The sequence below is a fragment of the Epinephelus fuscoguttatus genome, linkage group LG6 (genome assembly GCF_011397635.1).
Source record: "Epinephelus fuscoguttatus linkage group LG6, E.fuscoguttatus.final_Chr_v1".
Classification (NCBI taxonomy): Eukaryota; Metazoa; Chordata; class Actinopteri; order Perciformes; family Serranidae; genus Epinephelus; species Epinephelus fuscoguttatus.
Genome location: NC_064757.1, coordinates 43,000,073 through 43,016,632, shown reverse-complemented (window position 1 = coordinate 43,016,632; position 16,560 = coordinate 43,000,073). Strand labels below are relative to the sequence as shown.

Sequence of the window (16,560 nt, the reverse complement as noted above, 5' to 3'; positions counted from 1 at the left end):
TTCCTATTTTATGTCATTGTGCTGCTGCTGCAAAAAAAATCTCTTTAGGGATCAATAAAGGCTTATCTTATTTTTGCTATTCTTTAATGAAATCAGTGCCCTAAAATTACTTTAAAGACAAAAGATTGTAAAACAAATTGTCACCGGTTTCTTTTCAGCTTAATCTGTGCATCTTCTCTACGAAATAAATAAATTCCAGTGAGTGTGTTCTTATATCATTCCACTTTATTGCACCTAACATTTTTATGGTCTGGATGATTTCTTCATCTGTGTAGTTTCGCTGAAGTGATACCAATGACTGGTCTAAATTTTATGTGAATAGCTGCACTATAAATGTGCTTACTGAAAAAACTGTCGTGTGAAATACTTCCCCCACTGTATTATTAAATTGTAATGCTTGAAAAGTCTGATTATGATCTTTAACACTTAAAAGTTCAGTGTAACATCCACAGTAATTATAAAAGACCCTTTATTATTTTAGCTCTCTGTGCTTCTGATTTAAGCCCAGTATGATGCAGCTGTACTATCTACTCACGGTTGTCATGAATTTTGGTTCTTTAATCTTCACATGAAGGATGCAGTAATAAAGAGAAAAGAGTCTTTTTACTTTTATAAACTTAATGTTTATTCGTATATACATGAATATATTAATCTATAACCAAGAAAGGAGAGAATGTACAATGCAAAACAAAATCTCTATATACAAATCAATAAATAAACAAAGACATAATCAAGGAGTTTTGTATTCTACACGGGTTTTTGTGTTCTTGGGAAAAGTAGGAAAAGTAAAACAAAGAAGAGACTGCAGTTAGAAAAAGTTCGGAAATTCTTTTTTGTTAAAATGGAAAATGGCACCCGAGCACAGTTCAGGGGAACAAAACAAAGAAATGAAAATAAAAACACACACACCACACCAGCTGGTTTCCAGTTTTTAAGTTTTTTTTTCTTCTTCTTGTAAACGCAGCCTTTTTGTTCAAACTCGCACAGAATCAGGTCAAATCACAAAAAGGTACGTCATTGTCAACACGGGCTACGACGACACACACAAACCGGTCCAACATCAACCTCAACAGCACGGAAACGCTCGCAGGGTCAGTTCATTTTAAAGTTCCACTCATGTGCACGATGTTTATGTTCAATGTTAGGAGACGGAGCTGCTGCAGAAAGCAAGTCATCACTGATACAGGCAACAGTGTTCTTTAATTCAAGGCCTGATGATAACAAAGTTTTTATTCCAACCAAAGACAAAGAAGGAACTTACACTGCGTTCAAGGTGTGTTTGGAAAAGTGAGCACCTGCTTTAGGATATTGATGAGCCTTGAAAACATAAGGAAAAGAAGCCATATATTTCAATTATTTACGTCTTCAGTAGAATCTAAGGAAGTCAGACAGTACTGAGAGATGGACTAACCAGTCCCTCCAGGATGTTGCGATGTTGTGGTCGCAATAATTAATGCAAAGTGTGAATTCTACACATCCTTGCAATTTTGTCTAACTTTTCTCCAAGTTTTACTATTTAAAAAGGATAAAATATCATTTTATTGTAGAGCTGCATACAGTGTATTGATTTGGGGTTCTGTGCCTGGAGTCACAAACACACAGTGACGGGGCTAACTGTTAGCATCACACGGCTAACGTTACCCTAGGGTTTTTAAACAGGTTTAACGGCAGAATCAAGCCGAGCCATTTCTGTGTCGGTTTGAGATAAACGGCTCTGTGTCGGATGTTAACTGCTGCGGGGCTTCGGCCTACACAGCAAAAGATGACAAGTAGGGATAAGATCACATTGTGCCGAGTTAGCTTGTGCTAACCAGGCAGAGAGAGCATGAGGGGAGCAGCTAACGGGGACGATCCTTGAGCGCTGCTTTGATAGGCGGCATCATGAATCCTAGACAGCATCACAGCCATTTTTTCAATTTTCCTACAAACACTGCAGCAACCATCACAATCTTTTAGAACAGTTGCCGTGAAATCAGTCAAAGCAATCAGACCGCAAAATCCTGGAGGGACAAACACATTGTTTTGATCTTTTCATGGGGGTTTTTGACAACCAGACAAACATATAGAATAATGTGGCCAACAATGTCTTTTTCAGGGATCTGTAAAAGTTGATGGTTTTAGTGTGAACTGCTGCTCCATAGTCTACATTAATTTATGACATCAAGTAGGAGGTACTAAAACACTTTTTTACAGACATCATGATGCATTAAAGGTCATGTTGCAAAGATGTCGCTCCGACACAACGGAGGAGGATCTCTGATATACGTTCTGACGTTCTCAAGTGGTTTTCATGCCTGAAACTTGCCCACAAAGAAAGTAAAAATACATTAAAGTCTTGTGTAAAATGTTGAGCACCAGTGGGATGAAATATATAGAATAATGTAACGTTCCTGCATGCCATGAAGTGTTTTTGATGAGTGTGCAGTATTAAAAACTGAAGACACTGTCGACCACTTGTACTCACTTTATTACCTAAAACATTGTTAATAAAGTGAGTGAGATTCTTTGTTTCTTTCATGTCAGATATAAAGTTTGGTTGGAATAAAAACCTGCTGTATGGTTACGAGCTGCTGGTTTGACGGTCCACTTTTGAATATAGGCAAATCCAGCAGCAGTTATTAAAGGCGACATTAAAACATGAGAAAAAGGAGGATTAATTTATTAAAGTTTCTACAACAGCTTCATCTGCAGCTCCGGACAAACATCCTTTGCTTCAAGTTTCTCGGACAACTCGACGTCTAATTCTCCACAGGGAAACGGGTCCAGACATCATAGTGTTTTCACCCTTTTTTTTGTTTTCCAGAAAAATGCAACAACAGTAAACATATAAACTTGTTTTTTTTTTCACTGTGAAAGGCAGAGGACTCGTCTGTTTAAAACCTTTTTCTCTCTTTCCTTGTTTTTTTTGGCACATGGAGGGTCAAGCCTGACGCCTTCGCTGCTCGCCAACAAGACGAGCGAGGGGCGGATGTTTACTACGACACCGCTAAGGGGGAACGAGACTTTTTTTTTTTTTTTTTTTCAGTTCACAGTGCTCGACGTGACGCGCCGATCAACAGGCAGAGAGGGCAGAGTGAAAGGGGTCAAAGGTCACAGTGTTCAACAGCGAAGGATTTCACGCCACAGGGGCACGGACAACATCCACAACAGCCGGACGACGTGCCTCCTGCCGCTCGTCACCATATTGCTTTCGCAGGGCGTTTTTCAGGGGTGCGGGGGATATGTTTCATTCACTTGATCGTTAAGAGAATTATGAACTTCATGCAGGTGGAAATAAGAAAAAAAAAAAAAAAAGGCAATACATGGTCGCAGTGCAATCCAGGCAAATGTAGTGTTTTGTTGTGATATGAAGAACTCAGGAAGAATCCAACCTTTGATATTCAGTCATAAAGCATTTTTGGTGAAGCCACTTTCCCTTAATTGGTGATTTCCTACATTTCCCAGGATGCTCTGCAACAGCACTCAGGGAAGGGGTCTGAAAATTAGCTGTTGATGTAACAGGCTTTTTGCGCCACCTCCCAACAGCAACTGTCCAATCATAGCTACAGCTTGGGACGTTCAAAGTTTCGTAACTTTTTAAGCATTTCTAAAAACACAAAAGCAAAAGTGTAAGACGTGCATTAATCTGTGAGTTTATCTGCTCTAACAAGACCCACAAACGTTAGCATGTCCGGCTAACTGTTTTACAACCTTCAGAAGTAAGTGAGTCTTAAGAGCCATCGTTTTTAGTTTAGTTCACAGTGTAACTACAGCAACAACGACACTGGAAAACAATATTGTTGGGATCACTTTCAGAGCGATTTGATCGACAATAGAAACTCTGACTGCCAATCAAAGGCCTTTTGAAATTTACTGCCGTCTGGAGCACGCAACATGTTCTTGGCGCCACTGTTTACAGAACGATATTGCTCAACAGTGTGGATGCTAACATCATTATCGCTTTTGGTGTTTACTTTCAGGGCCAAAAAGCACATCATTAAAACATTTCATCAGTTTGTGTGTAAGGAAAAATGTCCTGTTCACGACTAACACATCCACTGTGTCGTATTTTCTCTGCAGTTTGTGGAAGCTGGTCCTGGATGCTATCAGAGTTTAGGCTAACGTTAGCAGCTCTGTCCTGCTCTACATTGGATTTGGGGAAGTTTACACTCCTGCCAGTGTTACCAAAGATTTACATTTGTTGACACATTCGTCAGTCCTCATCTTTAAAATGAAAGCATGTGAAAAGTATGTGAAGTATGTAAGCTAACGAGCCAAAACCAGGACATGCGTTACATTCAGTTTTTCCTCATCATACTTATAGTACTAGGACCAATAAGTCAATACAGGCTGTTTCTTAATTTCCATGTTTTTTGAATGGATCATCCTCTGGTGAGGACTTTGAGCCAGTTAGCATTAGCCTCAGGCCTTAAGCATGATATCATGTATGTAAGTGCATATTAAGGATCCATTTTACAGGGTTCTCGCAACGGCTGACAAAATCTGTTAGCGACAGCAGTCTGCTGGCTTGAAATGAGAAGCTGCTTTTGTCTATTTTTGGGACCCACTCCTACAGAAATAACCTAGACTTTTGATGGTTAACGTGCCTCTATTGTCATTGTAGCTGCATATGAGCTAACGGGGTTGTGACTAAGCTAACGGTCAATAGAACAAGCTAACGGAAGGAAAATGTAGAATCCAGAAAAGAAGCTCTTTAAAAAGTTTTGTAGCTGTTAGAAATGTGACTTTGTATCCATGGGAATAAAAGAAATATGGCCCCCCAAAAAATGGAAAGTGCGTCACCAAAATCTTCTTTTTTAAAACAGTGATAAGATGTTTTTTTGGTTGGATTTTTCCTTGAAAGAAACAGATCATGAACAGCACAGAAAGAAGAGTTTGTTCCCTCATGTGCAGCTTGGCAGCATCACCGTCGTTCGTCTGGGCTCCTACTGCCTGATTTAAGGAGCTTTTCTGTATTTTGACAAGTTTTCCACGTCTGGATGTCGTCAAAATCTTTTCCACACTTTCCGTAAGAGAGAAAGAGCCCAGAGAGGAAAGACTCTGCTGTCAACACCGGCACGTCAAGCACAGCCGACACCGCAAGAAAGAACGTCCTGCAGGATAAATAAGCAGGACGCGTCGGGTGCGTCTGCAACACACAAGTCTGTCATGGCACATTTGGAAAGTGGTTACTGATGGATATGAAGGATGATCCGCCATGTTGGAAGAACCAAACCACTAAAACACAGTCCATCTCTTCTTCTGGTGCAGCGGTGGAGACCAGGCTTAAACCAAAATATCAGTTTGCTGTTACAGAAAATGCTGAATATTCTTTTCTGACCACAGCAAGAGAAACATGCTAACCTAACAGAATATTTTGTTTTGATACATTTATGTTATTTTATTTTATAATTATTATTTATTTATTCTTTGATAAATTGCGTTTCGTGTCCCAGAGTTTCTCTACTGCAGTGATTCAGGAACACGACATACTATCCCTATATAAAATAATAACAATAATAATTCAAGTCAGCTTTTAGTGTCTTCGATGGTCAAAATGTTGCTTTTCAAGAAGAAAAAAATATTTAATAAACTAAATATTTTAACTCTTGCAATTACTATGGTCAAATTCAATTATATCAAATATTTTCATGGAAAATCTTTTTTTTTTTTAATAAAACCTTGTAAGCACTTTCCCTCTGGTCTATGGAAGCCCATTTTTGCCAGAAAAATAAAGAAAAATTTGCAGTGATAAAAATACTCATGAATGGAGCTAAAACAATTGTCTAATTAATTGATTAGTTGACCAGCAAAAAAAAATGATAAGCGATTAATCGTTTAAGTCATTTTTTATGTGAAAATACCAAAAATCTATGGTTATCACTTTACATTTCTGTTTTATGTGATACTAATTTAATAAACGTTCAGCTTTGGACTGTCAGATAAGACAAGTTCATTTAAGACAATAACTTGATAAATGATTAATCGAGAGACCGAAAGAATAATCAATGGGAAAATACTCATTATTGTCACATCTGTTCATAGTAATTCAAACTTATGAGTAATTAGTCAAAGTTTAGTATTTTTGGGTTTTTTTAATCTTGTTTTTCTTTTTCTGGCAGAAATGGGCTTCCATACATCGAACAGAATTTTCTGACAACGGCAAACCCAACATTTAAAGGTCTCACTCCGCAGGTGAGAAGAGATGCTCGTGTCGTCTTCCAGCATGGCGGTGGCGTTCAGGAAGTAGAGAAAGCAGTGACGTGATAAAGATAGTTAGCAGCAGCACCATATCAGAGCAGAGAAATGCAAAAAAATGTACAAAGCAAAAATGGAAAAAAGTGTTGATATTGACGAGTCTATTAACAAAATCTCATGGTCCGTTTCAAAAGAATATACTGCACAGTCGGTGTTAATCGATATATACACACAGTTCTTTTTTTTTGTTTTCAGCTCATTTGTTCTTCCCTTGGGAACGTTTTGTGTCCCAGTCAAGTGCGATCAAAGGACTGCCACATCCTTCACGGTGTAGTGGTTACGATTCATTAATAAAAATAACAAAAAGAAAACACTGGCATGTGATTCATGGCTGTGCCCACTGGATTTTGACACCATGTTTCCACTTCACTTGACCTTTTTTCTTTTTGTAACATGGCAGCGTTCAGAAGTTTAGAGTTCAGATGCCTCCACGTCAGCGTCGCTGGTGTTAAAATGCTGAAACCAGTCCCAGTGTCCGCAGAGTGGAGAGTTCAGTGCTGCAGTCCCAGAAACACTGTCGACATCAGGAACCCTGGGGGCCAGACGGTAAAGGCGGCGGTACACTCACAAGAAAAGTTCCCTGAAAAATAGAAACACATTCGAACACCCGGCTGTTCGTATTGTTCGTGTATGTACACTCCATGCCAGGAGGGGGCGTGCATGAAGACTGAAGTTGAAGGCTGCCGAGGGACTCTGGGGTTTTAAAAAATAGTTTCACTGAAGGTGCAAAAAAAGTCAAGCAAGAGGCTTGGACAAAAATGTTTAAGAGCTGGCCGAGTGACGCTGAGATGTAAACAGTTGTAAACAAAAAGTAATGGATCAGGAAATGAGATGGATCGTCTTCTCCACGAGCCAACACGACCGGTTGTGTGACGTTTCAGACCGAGCGGAGACTGGTAAAGAGTTCGACTAGCCTCCGAGCAGCGGCGCCCAACACCAACGCGGCTGTTTGTTTTTCCCACAAACGTGTCCTTTTGTTGTCCTGAACTCGCAGCCTTCAGGAAACAGCTTCTATCAGGGCGTTTCCTGCGTCGCACTCGGCCTTTTAGAGTCCTGGGAGGGTCCTGATGACACAACAGCTGTCCCTAAGTGCTAAGGTGCTCCTCTGCTTTCTGCTTATCCACAGAAAGGTTGGTCATTTCTCTCCTCTGGCATCTCTGTCCAAACCAAAACTCAGATACTTCAGGTTAATGTGCCAACTCCGACAGACCCGAACACAAATGTTTCTTCTGAGGAGTTGGAGACCAGAGAGGGTTAAGGGGGCGGAGGGGAGGCAGGAAGTGGTGCGTCGTTTCTCCTCAGAAAATCCCTTTGGCGATTTTCAGTCCCTTCTGTTTCATGCGAGGCAGCGTCGAACTGGCGACGTTCTTGGCTCGCATTGGCCGGGCCAGGCCACGCTTCTTCAGCACAAAGTCGTAGTTGGCAGTGGAGTTCATGGCGTAGAAAACGTTGGCGTTGTCCGGGATCCGGAGCTCTGCAGGGCGAGACGAGAGGGAGAAAAGACACAACATGTAGTGAGTCTAAATTCATCTGGAGAAAAATATGAACATTATGATTTATTGTTCACTGAGCATATGGTGGATATATGTTCTGCAACAACACGGTCATAAGTTTGTACCTTTGTCCTCAGAGATCTTCTGCATCAGCTCGTACTCTTCGGTCTTCTCTCGCTCCAGGTTGTGTTTGATCATTGCCTTCCTGATGACGGCTGGAGTCTTGTCTTGACTCGTCACCTGAATCAAAAGGACGAGGGAAACATCAACAACTGACGTCTTTGTCAGAGTCGACTTAAATGTTTCTTACTGCTTTGAAGCTTTTAAAGGCTTAGATGTGAATCTTGGCAAATAAAAACAACCATTTGGTTTATTACATGTTTATATTTTGAGTGTTTTTCTTTCTAATTATTTACTAATAGGTGTATAATTTTGTTAAGCAATGCAATCAGAAAACTTGCTGTAAAACTAACAAGATATTCAGCAGATTGTAGCGGCTGATCACAGAGAGACCGATATTTTATACTCATTAAATTATTCTTTAAAAAGAGATTAACTGACCAGGATGCTCTTGTACATGTTTCCGTTCTCCACGTCCAGGCTGACCCTGATGATGCAGCAGTCGTCCACCTGCTGGTTGTACAGCGGCAGTGACAGAGTCGAGTAGTTCGACACCGCCGACACAGAGCGTTTGTGTGAGCGGGAGGCGGACAGTGGGGTGGAGGAGGAGACAGAGGAGGAGGAGGCGCTGCTGGAGCCCGAGGCTGAGCCGGAGCTGGAGCCCGTCCCCGAGGTGTCCAGAGACGACAGAGACGTGCACTCCCAGAACTAAACGGGGGGACAGAGGAGGTGGTGAGGACAAAGTTATCAAATAATCTGTCAGCTACCTTCTGGATTAAAGGACTACTCCGTCAATTTTACATATCAAGATCAGGTTACTAGTGTGACACTCAGCCTGTGTCACTAACAGGGGGTGGGGAATTTAAAAGATGTGGATGTTTACCAGGTCTAATGAAGAGCTGTAAGATTGAGTTGCATTATGGGATATGTAGGATCGGTGCATTTTGAGCTTGACCCATACCAAGGACAAAAATTCTGCCTTATTTATTTTACCTTTTGCCATTTAATCTCTCTCTTGCATGTCTCCAAACTTTATGGAAGTCAAACACTAAACTGCCACGGTAACCTTTTGATATAGTCATCATTTACAATCCTAAACGAGGACACAAGCACTGCTAAGGTTTTTTGAAATACTACATCTCTGATATCATAAGTAGATACCTCCACTACTTCCCTGCATCCCTCTAATATTAATACCACAAATAATATCTGCACTATATCTAATATTTATTAAATAGTTCTTATCTTCATTGCATATAATTTCTTTGTCGTAAATATTACATTTTTATTTTCATATATATTTTGTTTTTAGTGGAGGGGCAACAAAGCATCTCACTGTACACTGTAGAGGTGTGATGTCCCAAAAGGACTGGTTTTGTCAGATTAACAGTCCAAAACCCAAAAAAATTAAATTCACAAACAAAATCATCATATTTGAGAGGCTGGAATCAAACAATAACCAGCAAATAACAGAATAACACTGGACATATCAAGCACTCAGTAATGTATGTTATTAAAGTTAAAAATAGTTCATACGCTGTGATACTGCCATCTCTTAACACGTCTGAAAAAGTAAAACTTGTTACCGTTGACGTTGTATCTGCTGGTGGAGCATCTCTCCCCAAAGCAGAGACGGTGAGTTTCACTGACGGAGTCGACGTCTACAAAGAGAGAGGAGCCATCAACAAACAGCCACACAGGTGAACAAGCAACACGAGCATCTAATTGGCTGCTGAGAGGTGATGTCAGAACCAGGAAGACAACACAACATCAGCTGAGGTTTCTCTGGCTGACTCTCATTGTATTTAATGTGAAATAACCAGTGGTGGAGTGAGTGTGTCAGTACTCCAGTAAGTAAAAGTACTAATACTTCAATGTAAAAATACTCCACTACAATTACGACAACTGCGATGACGACTTCATGATGATGATTTTATAGCTACTTTTTATAATCACGAATTTTGACTGGTTAGTTTATGACCTTGTATTTGTATTCGACTGCTTTCTTTAATTTTATGATGTATGGATAGATTGGTGCTTGTTTTTTAACTGTGTCTTGACAGATGTCCTTGAGGGCTTTGAAAAGCACCTATAAACAAAACAAAGCAAAATAAAATAAAATAAAATAAAATAAAATAATGTATTTTATTTTATTTTATTTTAAAAAATAAAATAAAATAAAATAAAAATAAAGTCCTAATGAAATACATCATTATTATTATTATTATTATTATTATTATTATTCTTATTCTTAAAAGTCAGTCAGTCAGTTCACTACGGTAAAAGTACCTAAACTATAATCAGGAAAATGTACTTAAATTATTAAAGTATGTTACATGTGACTTTTATACTAAAATATCTGATCTCATTAGATGATTCTGACTCATGCATTCATGTAAATGCAAGACTTTATTGGTGTAGTTGTATAATAATACCTAGTGATTATTTTCATTTTGGATTCATCTGCTGATTATTTTCTTTATTAATTAGTGATTGTTTGATTTGTAAAAAGTTTTGAAAATAGTGAGAAATGCTCGTCACAGTGACCCAGAGCCTAAAGTGACACCTTCACTATGTTTGTTCAACCTCAACATTATTACTGATACATGCCAGTTATTAACATTATTCAAAGGAAAAGTTTGTGAAGCTGCAACCGTGGAATGATTTTACCAGGAAAATGACTTGAATAGAAATTAATTTCAGTCAGTTGACGAGTTGATTAACTGACTGTTTGAGCTGTAATTTATAACACATACTTTATAAGCTCTTTGTATGATTTGTTTGCAAAATCTTAATTTGCACAGTGACTAAAGTTGTCAGATAAATGTTGCAGAAGGAGAAAGTGTCATAAAAAGACTCAAGTAAAGTACCTAAAATGTTCCACCACTATAAAATACTGTTATACTGTCTCTCTCATCCTCACCTTTCTCTCATGTCCCTCTGGAGAATCTGACAGGAAGCTGGCGTTCACGTCTTCCAGGTCTGACCCACTAGAGCTGACGGAGGTGACGCTGAGAGCGTCGCCGCTGTCCCCCCCTCCTCCTTGGTACGGTCTGTAGTGCGAGTGGTCGAAGGACTTGGAGTGAGAGCCTGGAGCACTGCTGCAGCCGGCCTCCGTCAACTGCCGGCTGGAAGTGAAACAATAACACAAGGAGGAGTTTTACTCATGATACCAGAGTTCTGATTAGAATTTGAGTTGTAAAACATGTACAATAATATAAAACACAAAACACAACAGCGCTCAGTTTTGATCAAAACTGTCACTCACTCGCTCCAGCGCTTCATGATTCCTCCGTTCTTCTTGGCTCTGAGCGTGTTGCTGGCTGACTCGGACAGAGGCTCGATCTCACAGGACAGATTGTAGCTGCAGGAACAGGAAGTCAGGACGATGATGACAATGTTAATCTGAATTTATCTCAACGATAAGACAGGACGACCTTGTTGTTCAAAGCCGTCCTGCCAATTCATTGCACCGATGTGTCAGTAAACACATCACCACCCTGAGTGCTGGATCATCACTTCACTGGTCTGAATTATTTAATACAAAATCTGCTGAGTCAGAATCAGTAGGCTGTGTTTTGTCATTCATCCTGATACCAGCTTTATATATTTCACCTGCTGCAGCTTTAATACTTTGTCTTGTTTATGTTTAGATGATGAATATAATTTGTCTATAGCTTCAGACGCTCCCGGTGGATTTCACCACTTTCCCTGAGTGTTATCGTCATTTTCAAATTGCTTTCAATTATTTGAAAGTGCTCGCTGCCGTCCTCTGACCAACAGCGTCTTTATTCCTAAACACTCTGTTGTTTCTCTGCAGCACCGCGCTTCAGAGCACAGCTTCCACAAACATGCTCATGTCTTGCAGTCTTTAAGGTCAAATGGGGGGAGCTCATGTTGGATGTCGACACACTGGATGTCAGCGGTTGCATCACAGCACAGACTTCCCGAAATTCTGCGTGTACATAATGTTTTGCCTTTAGCAAAACAGAAGTAGATCTATAAAATTAGACAAAGAGAGATGACTGGTTGATCTGTTTATTCAAACGCAGATCAAAACCTTGTGCCGGGTGCTTGTGGAGAACGTTAAACAACAGGAGACACAGGAAGGAGATCCAGGTGCTCATTAAAACAGCCAACATGTTTCGACTGCTGCAGGTCTTCGTCAGGGATTAGGCCTAATTGTTCTGTATTTCTGGAGTACTAGATTGCCTATCAATACCACAGAAAATGAGTACTGAAACCATTTTAAAATATTCAGAATCAGCAACAACACTGGTTGATGTTCCCAGTTCCAGTTGTAAGAGTTCATCCTGTTTAAACTAATCTTACAGGAGAACAACCAGCAGTAACTAGAATCCTTCAGCACCATGTTGAGTTAGATTATCTGGTGGTCTTCATTAGATATTCTTGTCAGAGACGGACACACTGTTGTTGAGTCAGAGACGGAAACAGACTGACTAACCTCTCTGCTTCGCTGAGTTTCTCCACGCCTGCGAACCACTCCCTGAAGTGGCTGTCCTGAGTGAAACTGTAGTTGTTGGAGGCCAACTGGAGCAGTTTGATCTGAGCGATCACCTCAAACTCCTGCAAGTAGAAAGGAGAGCAGGAGACAGTCAATGCAGGGACAATAACTTCCATTTGCACTGTATTTGTATGTTTCTGTACACTTCATGTTATTCCCAATAAAATATTACTAAAATTCAATCTGTTTGTCTGTTCCCAACTTTTAAAAAGCCACTTTGCTTTAAAAAAAAACAAAAACACCAGCTCTAATGTGTTTTTCAGACCCTTACAGCTGAATATGAAATTAAACTCACCTTTCTTCTCTTCTCAAAGTTGATCAGACCACCCTGAAATAAACAGATTTAAAATCGTGAGGCAATGATGGTTAAAAAAATAAATAAAATAAGGGTAAATACAAAAAGTATCACAGTAAACGTGACAGGTCAGGTGTCTGACCTCAGTGTAGTCCTTCATGGCAGTGTCCATCATCACAAGGTCCGTCAGGAAGGTCCCCAGGTAGGGAATCGTCCCCTGCATCACTCCCTGTTCACAGAGGACAGACTGAATTATATAACATGGAGGAAGCTGGGACTTTTTTTAATGTAGAGGTGCTAAAAAACAAAAACACTTTCCTCAGAGCAGTATAAATACATTTCTCCTGATACCAGCTGCATATTTTACTGTAATGGTACCGTAATTTTTCAATGGTCCGTATTTCGGATGTAAAATCATTGTCTCTCTACCACTACAGCTATTTCAAAGGGACAGTTCACCCCAAAAAAAGGTGCAAAAGGAGGCGTGCATCTACTGCTAGCTCACCTAGCACCACTGAGCTAGCTAACGTTACAACTCAGCTGAGGAGGACGCCATTAATGTTTACATCTCTTGTCCATGAGTAGATGCACGGCCCCTTCTGTTCAGTGACACAGTGACACATAGTTCCTACATGAAACTGCTCACAACAAGGTCTGTGGATTATCTTGAGTAACCAAGTCATGATTTCTGTAAAGAGACACTGATGTTGAGTTTTTTTAAATGTATTTCTGTGGCACTTTGAGCACCACAAGCTGAGTGTCATCTAGTTCCATTATATAGTGGAGAGGCAGGCATCTCTACAGCCGATATCTCCAACACTCAACAACTCACACCAAAAAAAAAATCTAGACTGATAAACAGCACTACAGGTAAGAAGAAAAATCAGCTAAAGGTCAAAACACTTTGAGAGGTTTATGTCAGAAATAACAGTCTAAATATGGAGTATTTGTTCTCCTTCTCCCTGCCAAACTGCAGTGACTCTACCTGCCACTAGATGAGGCTGTTGGCACAGAATTAATACAGTGTAATGTTCAGTGTTGGAGGCAGCAGAGTGTGAGAGTGTAAAAACATGAGTCAGAAGCTCTGTGATGAGGACACTATCTTCTTTCCCTCTGGTGTTTCAGTGTGTGGACTCACCAGGTCTCTCTGCTGCTGGTGTCTCCTCTGAGCTCGTTTGGGGTTGATTTCCAAAGTGGCGAACTTCGAGGTGCCCTCCTGCAGAAAAACAACAGCACAGTGTATATATGTCTAATAAATTCACAAAGAAATAAAGTGCAATGGTTTCACACGTTTCACCTTGAGGGCTTTATACCCTGCAACACATGTGAATAAGAACGACAATACAGAAGTAACAGCGTGTTTTTTAAAAATAATTTTCCTATGGATGTGTCATTGTCACATGTCAACTGAGACAACCATTAATCTTTGCACAGCTGCAAAACAGTTCAGGCTTTTTACAAAACGTCTAACTCAATTGACAAAATTTGAGTGACAAACTGTCTCACTCAAAGCTGGTTTATAAAGTATATTAAAGACACTTCAGTCAACACAACCTTCACGCAGGTTGTGTAAATTATATTATATTATATTATATTATATATAATAAATCTACCTAATTTAATAGAATAAATATCCAACTTTGATAAAGAAATCCTGCTCCCTTTAATCTGCTGCAAATTTGCCATTGATATTATCTGACAAACAAAATAAAAATCACATATACTGTATGACCATAATCAGATATTGATGACAGAATAATTAACAGTATTATTCAACAGCTCACATCATGATGCTTACAGTGGTACACCAACAAATTTGGTGCTTCACTTCCCCAAAGTTAAGCAACAAGTGGGCGACACATTTAAAGGAACAGTCAAGACTGATGTGGTAAATATCCTGACTTTAATCGACAATATAGAGCTGCAGAGACGACGTTAATCGTAGGCCACTGCAAACATTAGTGATGCCCCTGTACCCTCGTCAAAAAGCCAATGGGATTTTTCCATTGGATTTTGGATTATTGCAGAAAATAAGCTCTGTGGCAAACACACATTTATGATACTTGCATGTTTTGTTCACAAACTAACACCACTTTCATGATTTTGGAAGCTAACATTAGGCTTTAAGTACATCACAGTCACATAACTTAAAATAGCCACCACAACGAGGCTGTAAAGCCGTGTTCGAAGTGATGCGATCTGTAGTTTCATTTAGCTATTTGTCACGAGTGGCATTTACTGACGTATTTTAAGTTGTTGAACAAAATGTGAAAGTCTCTTCAGCTTGTGTTAACACGGACCTTATTTCAGGCACTTGACCAAAAACCTACTGACTTTGAGACGAGGGAACTGTGAGTGCTACAATGCTAACTCATTTACACGATTTTGGACTCATTCCTGCACCACTCTGTTACAAACCCTATAACAATCCTATATTTCCCATAATGCAACTGACTAACATTTTTTAGACTTCCCCCACATCTTTAAGTTGTAACAGAGGCTTTCTATAAATGCCGTCGTCTTCCAGTAGTCTCCAAGTCCGATGACCAGGGTTATTTTCAAAGATCTGACAGTATATAATACAGCAGTTTTCAGTGGCTGAGTACTAGTGCCCCTTCACTTTTGAAAATACAGCGATGAATCCATGACTTAAATGAGAATTTTTGTGTTAATGCGAACTAAAATAGAGGTGGTAGATATCCTGACTTGAGTTCCTAGAACGGGTAAAACAACAAGTATGTGGAATCCTACATTACCCATGATGCAACTCAGTAACAATTTGTTAGACTTCCCTCTTTGTTGTAACACAGGGTTTCTGTTTTACATTTGTTGCTCTCCAAGCTCCACAAAGCTCCTCGTTAACCCCAGAATAAATGATGCAAGTGTTTTCACAGGCTGTGTCTTTAATTCTGAGAATACAGCGATGGACTTTTGTGTGAATCGACTAAACTACTGTTGTTTTTCATGACAAATAAAGTTTGATGTTGATATTGTTTGTGCTGTTTTAACATGAGATATTTTAGCCTGGATGTTCAGGTCTCTGTGGAAGCGGGAACCTCCCTTCATGGATGTTTAATTGAACTCCGTTTTTATGGCCCTATATGAATAAAAGTATATGAGAAGCACTGTGACATTTGTTAGTTTAATTCAGATGTGTGAAAACGTGATTTCTGTGGTTACAAAGCACGAACATCAACATGAATGTGACCACACTTTCATGCTGCCTGTTCTTCAAAACCCCATCTCAGAGAGAAGTGGGGGGAATCCACCTCCTGCTCACATTCCTCAGAGTGATGTAATACTCAGAGGCCCTCTGCAGCGCTCGGTAACTCGAGCTGACTGAACGCAGCCTGGTCTGAGGAGATAGAGCGAGAGAGGCGACGCCCCGAGGTGTTCTCTTACGCAGACGCCAGATTAGAGCTGTTATCTGCACCTGCCACGGGTTTCCTCCGCGCTCTGACGTTAGCGGGGATTCCCTAACACGAAGCCCGGGGTGTTCGCTCACCGTTACATCAGCAGTAACTCAGGGTTATAAACAGGTGATAACACATTCACCATCTCCTTATTTTGACACAGTGCAAAGATATTCATGTGAATGGGAAGACAGACGTCTGCTTAAACTCTGATGTTCAAATCCAACGAGTGTTTAAGGACAATACACTGTCCTGATGACACAAATTCTCAGTCGGAAACTACTGAGACATCTTTTTTATATCCACCAGGTGTAAGCATGGAGGTGATCATGTGTTTGGTCGTGTGTACAAGCGTATGTGTATCTTTCAACCCATCTGTCTGCAGCTTATCTTGCATATTACTCTATCAGTCTAATATTTAGTGTACACATTTATGACTGCAGCTCAAGGATCTCTGGTTTTTGCAGTGATACATGA

General features: G+C 40.0%; 1 protein-coding gene across 5 annotated transcripts in view; it reads right to left on the bottom strand.

Moving 5' to 3' along the window:
* Positions 1-600: 600 nt before the first annotated feature.
* ralgds (ral guanine nucleotide dissociation stimulator) overlaps positions 601-16,560 on the bottom strand; it is a 102,174-nt gene continuing 86,214 nt past the window's right edge. For all 5 annotated transcript variants that reach the window (XM_049579581.1, XM_049579580.1, XM_049579584.1 and 2 more), the window contains exons 9-18: positions 13,809-13,886; positions 12,813-12,899; positions 12,671-12,703; positions 12,316-12,437; positions 11,119-11,214; positions 10,774-10,978; positions 9,437-9,511; positions 8,292-8,558; positions 7,856-7,970; positions 601-7,711 (exon numbers count right to left, since the gene is read on the bottom strand). In XM_049579581.1, coding sequence (XP_049435538.1) covers positions 7,536-7,711; positions 7,856-7,970; positions 8,292-8,558; positions 9,437-9,511; positions 10,774-10,978; positions 11,119-11,214; positions 12,316-12,437; positions 12,671-12,703; positions 12,813-12,899; positions 13,809-13,886 — 1,254 coding nt within the window. In that variant the 3' untranslated portion in view covers positions 601-7,535. The remainder of the gene's footprint in view (positions 7,712-7,855; positions 7,971-8,291; positions 8,559-9,436; positions 9,512-10,773; positions 10,979-11,118; positions 11,215-12,315; positions 12,438-12,670; positions 12,704-12,812; positions 12,900-13,808; positions 13,887-16,560) is intronic.